We start from the raw sequence: 10,000 nt of genomic DNA on the forward strand, positions 1-10,000 counted from the left end.
GTGTGTGTTAAAGACATACTGTATGTGTGTGTGTTAAAGACATACTGTATTGTACGTGTTAAATACATACTGTACGTGTGTGTTAAAGACATACTGTACTGTACGTGTTAAAGACATACTGTACTGTACGTGTTAAAAACATTCTGTACGTGTTAAAGACATACTGTACGTGTGTGTGTTAAATACATACTGTACGTGTGTGTTAAAGACATACTCTACTGTACGTGTGTGTGTTAAAGACATACTGTACTGTACGTGTTAAAGACATACTGTACTGTACGTGTTAAAAACATTCTGTACGTGTTAAAGACATACTGTACGTGTGTGTGTTAAATACATACTGTACGTGTGTGTTAGACATACTCTACTGTACGTGTGTGTGTTAAAGACATACTGTACTGTACGTGTTAAAGACATACTCTACTGTACGTGTGTGTGTTAAAGACATACTGTACGTGTGTGTGTTAAAGACATACTGTACTGTACGTGTTAAAGACATACTGTACTGTACGTGTTAAAAACATTCTGTACGTGTTAAAGACATACTGTACGTGTGTGTTAAAGACATACTCTACTGTACGTGTGTGTGTTAAAGACATACTGTACTGTACGTGTTAAAGACATACTGTACTGTACGTGTTAAAAACATTCTGTACGTGTTAAAGACATACTGTACGTGTGTGTGTTAAAGACATACTGTACTGTACGTGTTAAAGACATACTGTACGTGTGTGTGTTAAAGACATACTGTACGTGTGTGTGTTAAAGACATACTGTACTGTACGTGTGTGTGTGTGTTAAAGGGCGACCTATGACAGCTGATACAGAACAGTATTTTCCCATTTGCTTAGAGACCTTCAATTTGTATGCCTCTTGGCACAGAGTTTGTGAACATGTCTTAGGCTCCTTGAATTACACTCATACACACACACACACACACACACACACACACACACACACACACACACACACACACACACACCATGAATTACATTAAAACATCCATTTTGTGTAATCACTACAAATTTCATTGACAACTACTGCACAATATCTGGGGTGACTTAGGAATCCCTAAGAGCTCACACACACACACACACACACACACACACACACACACACATGGCTTAGGTCATAAGATGTGTAGGTGCGTAGGTCATAATGTGTGCTGTGTTCTTGTTCCAGGTGATCAAGCAGGAAGGCCTGACCAAAGCAGCTTCCGACTGCACACTGTTTGACCTTCTCAAGTACAATGACGAGGACAACGATGAACATCTCACAAAAGAAGAGTTCTACACTGCATTCGGTGAGTGTTTTCCTGTGTGTGTGTGTGTGTGTGTGTGTGTGTCTAATGAAGAGTCATTAATGAAGATTATTACACGGCTCTTCACAATGCCTTGAATGACATTTCCCAAAGTTCTTGCGGTCATTATTTTCGACTAAAGGACCTCTGGAAAAAATATTGACTGCTGTCAATGGCAACGGAGTTTGTGCTTCTAATTCGGGTATTTCATATCACTCCGCAACTACTGGAACTGTTTCGTTTTGGCAAATAGCTGTGTAATAAGCGGGATAATGTATAGAACGCCGGTCATTATTGGGAAAATAAGTCCCTTCAGGGCGGAAAAAGACTCCTCCGCTGTGCGTGTGCGTGTGTGTGTGTGTGTGTGTCTGTGTGTGTGTGTGTGTGTGTGTGTGTGTGTGTGTGTGTGTGTCTGTGTGTGTGTGTGTGTGTGTGTGTGTGTGGAGTCTTTGAGCGGCTGAAAGCTCTGATGGAGCCTCCTAGGGAGTGTTTGTGTTAACGCATTGCGGCCCCATAAGGCATCAGGTCACTTCTGTACAGCAGGCTGAGCCCATTATGACTCAGGAGGCTGGACATAGGGGAGCGAGGTCACTTCCTGTCTCAGACTTCATCTCCCCCATAGATCAGTGTGGCAGCAGCATAGGACTGGGCTATACACATACTGACCACACACACTCTCATACTGACCACACACACTCTCATACTGACCACACACACTCTTCTCTCTCATACTGACCACACACACTCTTCTCTCATACTGACCACACACACTCTTCTCTCTACTGACCACACACACTCTCATACTGACCACACACACTCTTCTCTCATACTGACCACACACACTCTTCTCTGTCATACTGACCACACACACTCTTCTCTCTACTGACCATACATGCTTTATGCTTCTGACCACACACACTCAACAGGGTTGTGCTTCTGACCACACGGACTGTCATACGGACTGTTCTGTCATATTGACTTCTCTTCACACGGACTGTTCTGTTCTGTCATACAGACTTCTCTTCATACAGACTGTTCTGTCATACGGACTGTTCTATCATATTGACTTCTCTTCATACAGACTGTTCTGTCATACGGACTGTTCTGTCATATTGACTTCTCTTCATACAGACTGTTCTGTCATATGGACTGTTCTGTCATATTGACTTCTCCATACAGACTTCTCTCCATACAGACTGTTCTGTCATACGGACTGTTCTGTTCTGTCATATTGACTTCTCTTCATACGGACTGTTCTCAGGGTCACTGGGTTTGTTCAGAAGTCTCAGAATCCATCTCGGTTACGCTGACTTAGAACTTTCTTCAGCTCAGCACATAGAGAAGGAGAAATGGAGAGAAAGAAAAGTAGAGAGAGAGAGAGATAGATAGAGAGAGATAGATAGAGAGAGAGAGAGGGAGAGAGAGATAGACAGAGGGAAAGAGAGAGATAGAGAGAGAGGGAGAGAGAGAGAGTAGCGAGGTGGAGAAAAGAGAGAGAAAAGTCGAGAGAGAGAGAGAGAGACAGAGAGACAGAGAGACAAGAGGGGGGGTGCATAATGAGGTGGCGTAGGGAAAGTGCTCAGTTCCTCATCAGGCTGTGAAGAGGCTCCTGACAGAGAGGAGGAGCACTGCGCCCAACCACAATGCATTATGGGATTGCGTGGGGAGAGGCCCTTCAGGCGAAGCTCATCAAACAGAGGAATTCGAGACAATACTCATTGCCCCCCTCCCCCTCCACACACACACACGCACTTCCCTGAAGAGCTGTACTTTTTCTACAGACACACTCACACACTCACACACACACACACACACACACACACACACACACACACACACAAACACACACACACACAGACACACACACCCCAGCAGCAGCAGCAGGAGCAGCGCCATCACCGCCCACTCTGCCCTCTCAGATGAGCCTCAGACATGAAACAGCAGCACAAAGCAGCACACTAAACCCTAATGTTGCATGTGTGTGTGTGTGTGTTTTTGTGTGTGTGTGTGTGTGTATGTTTTTGTGTGTGTGCGTGTGTGTGTGTGTGTGTGTGTGTGTGTGTGTGTGTGTGTACATATGTGTGTGTGTGTGTGTGTGTGTGTGTGTGTGTGTGTGTGTGTGTCTCAGTTAGGCAGGCATGTGAGATGTTTGATGTTGAGATGTCAGATGCAAGGTTGCCACATTTGATTATGATTGTGGTGAATGTTAAATGCCTATAATCTATAGTTATATTATTACTGTATGCATATGACATTTAATTTATTAAGAAATGCTGCAAATGCTGCAAATGATTAAATGATTAGGTACCAGGAAGTCAACTACTTCTCCCATCAAAGAAGGGAGAAACAACAGCAATGAAAAATGGAACAATTTCAGAACCAAAATCAGAGTTTCATTAGAATTTTTGATCTCTACTTTTACATACTATGCTTCCCTCAGTATTAATACTTCCCTAACCCACCCTACCATCCACCCACCTCTCCCACCCCACCCCTATTTACCCACCCACCCCGCACATTGCTGGTCCACATTCAAAACAGGACCCACATACACACACATAGACACACACACACACAACAACAACAACAAAAAAAGTAAAGGGGGTTCTAAGTTATATAAATGGGGCATTGTCACTTTCAGGTTTTCATAAGTAGGATCCCTAATCTGTAGCCTTGTTTGTTTGTGCTACATTGATAAGACAATATTAACTATATAATATGAATAATATTAAGTTGTTACAGGCAGTTACAAGTTGCTTGTATTAAAAAGGAGATATCAACAAGGAAAAGCCAGCTCTCTCTCTCTCTCTCTGGTGCGCATTCAAGATGCGTTTCCAACGTTCAAGTTAGATCGGCTGCATGGACCCAAAAAGTATCATCCTTGCATGTAACATGGTGTTGGTGCATTTTGCCATTGTAAACGTTCTCAGCGAAGAGTCTCTTACAGTATATTTGCTCTGATGCACTGTTTGACGCAGACACACACACACACTCACTTTGGACTCTCACTTGGCTTTCCCTGCTGCTGTCCCTTTCTACATTACAGAGCAACCAGGCTACTAGACAGGAGTGTGGAACTACAAAGTGGCTACTAGACAGGAGTGTGGAACTACAAAGTGGGTACTAGACAGGAGCGTGGAACTACAAAGTGGGGTCTGGGGTCATAGCTGTGGTTGCTCGGCAGTTGCTAGGTAATGTACTGTAAACTGTAGGCTGCTTCTGCGTTTTATGTCTGTTTACGTAGCCTACACAGGATTTGATATCCGATAAACACAACAATGAAGAAAACATAATAGCCGTTTCATTTGTAACTAGCAGAAATTATAATTATAAGTTAATTTTCACCAATTTGTGGCCCGGAAAAGATTATTAATTATCCACGACAGTCACTCCAAAAAGAGAACAATCCCGGAAAATCCAGTACATGTGGCAACCCTAGTGTATGTACGTGTGTGGCAATTCTAGTTAGATGTGCGTGTGTGTGTGTGTCAGTTGGGTGCAGTGATGCCAGTAACTCGTTACTCTAATCTGACCACTTTTTTTGGTAACGAGAAATCTAACATGTTACCAGTAATCAGATTAAAGTTACTTATCCAAGTCACTGTGCGTTACTATTTTTGTCATTTTCTTCTTGTCTTGGGGATTAACGTGATGTATGCTCACGTTTTCAGCATGAGGACAACTCAGGTGTAACACCACGCAGCTACACAAGCGTAAACAACAATGGAGGGGGGAGAGAGATGCACGTTTTCTACCTGGAAATACAGTCATTATTTTGCGTTTGTGTCAGCTAAACATGACAACATTAACGTAGGTACACTGTACACTGCTGGCGACAAAGTGCTGTCTAGAAGTTCCGGGAGTGTCCTGCATATTGATAGCGGCTCCCTGACGCCCGCAAATTAGATAAAATCTCCCGGAATCTAGAATGAGCGATCAAGTACGCGTACGAGAGACCGAAACTTCAAATCGCGTGTGCATCTGAGTGTAGAGTGGGAGAGAGAGAGGGGTGCGGGATACTGAAATTACTTTTTGCAGGTTGGGATGTCTCACGTTACTGTTAAAATGCTCTTCCAATAAAGTGAGTATTGGCAAAACCAGTTGTCATTTTTATGTTGAGACGGCAGGGAGTGTTGTCGGCAGCAGCTGAAAGTAACTAATAAAATAACCTGTAATCTAACTAAGTTACTTGTTAAAGGAGTAATCAATAATCAGATTACTTTTTCAAGGTAACTGTGGCAACACTGGTCCTGTGTGTGTGTTAGACGTGTGTGTGTGTGACAGTTGTGTGTGTGTGTTAGACATGTGTGTGTGTGTGTGTCAGTCGTCTGTGTGTGTGTGTTAGACATGTGTGTGGGTGTGTGTGTGTGTCTATGTCAGTCGTGTGTGTGTGTGTGTGTTAGACATGTGTGTGGGTGTGTGTGTGTGTGTGTATATGTCAGTCGTGTGCGTGTGTGTTAGACATGTTTGTGGGTGTGTGTGTGTGTGTTAGACGTGTGTGTAGGTGTGTATGTGTATGTCAGACGTGTGTGTGTGTGTGTTAGACATGTGTGTGGGTGTGTGTCAGTCGTCTGTGTGTGTGTGTGTTAGACGTGTGTATGTGAGTTAGACATGTGTGTGTGTGTGTGTGTGTCTATGTCAGTCGTGTGTGTGTGTGTTAGACATGTGTGTGGGTGTGTGTGTGTGTGTATGTCAGTCGTGTGTGTGTGTGTGTTAGACGTATGTGGGTGTGTGTGTGTCAGTCGTGTGTGTGTGTGTGTGTGTGTCACTCGTGTGTGTGTGTGTTAGACATGTGTGTGTCTATGTCAGTCGTGTGTGTGTGTGTTAGACATGTGTGTGGGTGTGTGTGTGTGTGTGTCTTAGTCGTGTGGGTGTGTGTGTGTGCATGTCAGTCGTGTGTGTGTACATTGTGGTCACTAATGGCCAGTTCATCAGTGCCCCCTGTGGAGCTGGTCCGTCCTCTTCTGATGTTCAGGGTTAGTGCTGCAGGACTCTCTCTCCGTGTGTGTGTGTGTGTGTGTGTGTGTGTGTGTCTCGTCACGAGGCCCTTGAAGACACGGTTCAAGGGCTCTGTGATCAAGCGCTCATATGTTCTGCTTGAAGTGTAACATCAACGTAATACCAACGTAACATCATCAGCGTAAATGCACATGAAGCCGCCAGCGATTACCCCAGATGGCCAGAGTTAAGCTGAACGCTTCCAACTGCTCAGATCATACTCAGGGGAAGAGCTATGGATGGAAAGTGCTCAGATCATACTCAGATGTAAAGTGCTCAGATCATACTCAGGGGAAGAGCTAAAGATGTAAAGTGCTCCGATCATACACAGGGGAAGAGCTATAGACGTAAAGCCAATATTGATGTTTAACCAAGTATGCACACATTCAATCAAACCAACATATTATTTGATGGCCATGCAATGTTTTTAATGGCAACATGATAAAGCTGTAATATAGCATTTATAACTATTGCAACATGATAAAGCCGTAATATAGCTCCTACTGCACGCTAGCGCTAGCCCAGCTCCTACTGCACGCTAATGCTAGCCCAGCTCCTACTGCACGCTAGCGCTAGCCCAGCTCCTACTGCACGCTAATGCTAGCCCAGCTCCTACTGCACGCTAGCGCTAGCCCAGCTCCTACTGCACGCTAATGCTAGCCCAGCACCTACTGCACGCTAGCGCTAGCCCAGCTCTTACTGCACGCTAATGCTAGCCCAGCTCCTACTGCACGCTAGCGCTAGGCTAGACCAGCTCCTACTGCGCGCTAATGCTAGCCCAGCTCCTACTGCACACTAGCGCTAGCCCAGCTCCTACTGCACGCTAATGCTAGACCAGCTCCTACCACACGCTAATGTTAGACCAGCTCCTACTACACGCTAGCGCTAGGCTAGACCAGCTCCTACTGCATGCTAGCGCTAGCCCAGCTCCTACTGCACGCTAGTGCTAGCCAAGCTCCTACTGCACGCTAACGCTAGCCCAGCTCCTACTGCGCGCTAACGCTAGCCCAGCTCCTACTGCGCGCTAACGCTAGCCCAGCTCCTACTGCACGCTAACGCTAGCCCAGCTCCTACTGCACGTTAGCCCAGCTCCTACTGCACGCTAACGCTAGCCCAGCTACTACTGCACGTTAGCACAGCTCCTACTGCACGCTAACGCTAGCCCAGCTCCTACTGCACGCTAACGCTAGCCCAGCTCCTACTGCATGCTAACGCTAGCCCAGCTCCTATCACCGAGCTTTCCACAGACACAGGAGCAAGTCTCGGCAGACCAGTGGAGAACCATGGATCAGGATAGATCATCAGGATAGAATTGCCCATGTTTGATGTCTTTTGTGTGCTGTAAGTGCACACACAAATACCCCCCCACATCCCCCCCACACACACACACACACACTCTCTCCCTTTCTCCCCCTCTCTCTCTCCCCCTCTCCTTCTTTCCTCCCCCTCTCTCTCCTACTCCAGGCAGGGCTTGGCTATTGATCTGCAGTCTGATGGAAGCTGGTTGGAGTGTGTCTGTGTGTGTGTGTGTGTGTGTGTGTTGCTCCCTTTTCCAGGGACATGAATCCCCCACAGACAGGAGTGCAGAGAATGTGTCAGTGTGATTGTGTGTGTGTGTGTGTGATCGTGTTTGTGCATCCAAGACATAAACCTTGACTTTAACACCCACACACCCACGCCACACACTCAGCTAACCACATAGCTTGTCACTCCCTCACACAGTTTGAAACAACAAGCTCAAAAGCAATTATATGCTCACATCAAACACAGGCATCACCACGGAGAAGGATGTTAGACTGCACCACACACACACACACACACACACACACACACACACACAGACACACACACTCACTCACTCACTCACTCACTCACACACACACACACACACACTCACTCACTCTCTCACACACACACTTACTCACTCACTCACTCACACACACACACTCACACACACATACACACATACACACACATACTGTAGACATTCGCCTGGTTAGTCTGGTCTGGGGGCAGGAGCGGCGGCCAGTTTTATTTATAATACTCATGATACTCAGCATGACCACAATTAATGTCTCCTCACGCCCCCAGCCCCACGCTCACACACACAAACACACATACACACACACACACGCACACACACACAGACACACACACAAGCACACACACACTCCTCATGCACAAGCCGGTCTTGCCCCTGGCCGATCACAGTGGAGTGCCGCTCAATTAGATGTGCTGCCACACCGCTCACACATTCCCATGCTCTGTCTCGCTCTCACACACACACACACACACACACACACACACACACACACACACACTCTCTCATTTACACATGGCTTTAAAAAGATCTCTACAGGTTCTGCACACCAATTAAAAGCTTTGGTAACACTTTATAATAACTACACACAATTCATCATTTATTAAAGGAATTATCCGGAGTAAAATGCACTTTAGATCAATTTACGGATGATTGGGAGTACATACGTTGAGTTGACATCCAAATCATGTCATTCGGATGTGTTTTGAGAAAGTTCGAAGTTACCGTTTTTAGTCAAAGCTCGTTAGCGTGGAAGTGAGAAGGGCATATTATTTTGCCGCTACAAAACGCTATTTTTATACCTCTTCTACAGTTCCAAACAACATTGCACTTACGTGGTAGTGAGTAGAGGGTCCCTAAAGCCAAACCGAAGTATCCCGAGGTCTTTATGTGGTCGGATAGAGTCCAGAATGAATTTCATCAAGCCAGTACCTTTCCAGAAATGTTGCCATCTTTGCTGCCATCTTTAGGGGAAAGTCCGTAGGAGTCGATTGCCAAGTGTGCTCTGGAAATTCACAATTTCGTCGCCGTTTAAAAAAAAAAAAAACATAGTCCAGTATTTCTTTTGAAATTTAAATGAAGTTGTATGGACTGGACTATGTTTTTTTTTTTTTTTTTTAACTGTGTGAACAAATGCTTTACTGATGATAAATTAAGTATGAACAAGAAATTACTAATGATGAACAAACCATTAACTAATAAGTAACAAAGGCTTAACAAATGATGAATTGTGTGTAGTTATTATAAAGTGATACCAAAGCTTTTTCTATCTCTCTGCGTGTAGTGAGGATGAGATGAGGGGAAGGGAGTGTTCAGTGTGTGTGTGAGTGTGTGCGTGTGTGACTAACGCAGAATAGAGCGAGGTTGTGTTTGTGATCATCGTAAATACAGAAACACACACACACAAACACACACACACACACACACTGAGGGCCAGATGTAGTAAAGTTTTTGCGACCACTTCAGGCGTATTTGTTTCGCAACGTGCATGTAAAATCATCGCGAGGTATGTACAAACAGGCCACACTGAGGTAAAAGCGCAGACTGCCTGTCGCAAGGGCTAAAAATGGCAAATTGCACTTTTCTGTGTCATGCATATGCAATCATGGGAGGATCCAGGGGAAGTGGGAGTTTAGCGTAAAGAGATGGGAGGGGAAGCGTAAAGAGCGCCTAATTATGTATTCCGCGTTATGTACAAAGACTGCTCGTGAAAGCTATTCTATTCTGCGCCTAAATATTTCCACCTTGTAAAAGCAGGTGTTAATCTAAATTGGGGTTAAATCCGTCTTTCAAAGACAACAGAATAGCTTTCAAAGACAACAGAATAGCTATTTAGAGCACCAGTTTTGCGTCTTGTGCTATATCAAAAGCAACCTTAACTT

At 44.9% G+C, this 10,000-nt stretch overlaps 1 protein-coding gene across 1 annotated transcript in view; it reads left to right on the top strand.

The window, feature by feature from the left end:
* The window catches only part of fstl5 (follistatin-like 5), a 170,836-nt gene that overhangs the window by 86,496 nt on the left and 74,340 nt on the right, over positions 1–10,000 (top strand). Inside the window, exon 5 of the mRNA XM_076288016.1 lies at positions 1,183–1,303. Coding sequence (XP_076144131.1) covers positions 1,183–1,303 — 121 coding nt within the window. The remainder of the gene's footprint in view (positions 1–1,182; positions 1,304–10,000) is intronic.

Source organism: Alosa pseudoharengus, unplaced genomic scaffold, assembly GCF_046254945.1.
Source record: "Alosa pseudoharengus isolate Yale_2024_CS ecotype anadromous, Long Island Sound unplaced genomic scaffold, YU_APseudo_1.1 YU_APseudo_1.1_scf_16, whole genome shotgun sequence".
NCBI lineage: Eukaryota > Metazoa > Chordata > Actinopteri > Clupeiformes > Clupeidae > Alosa > Alosa pseudoharengus.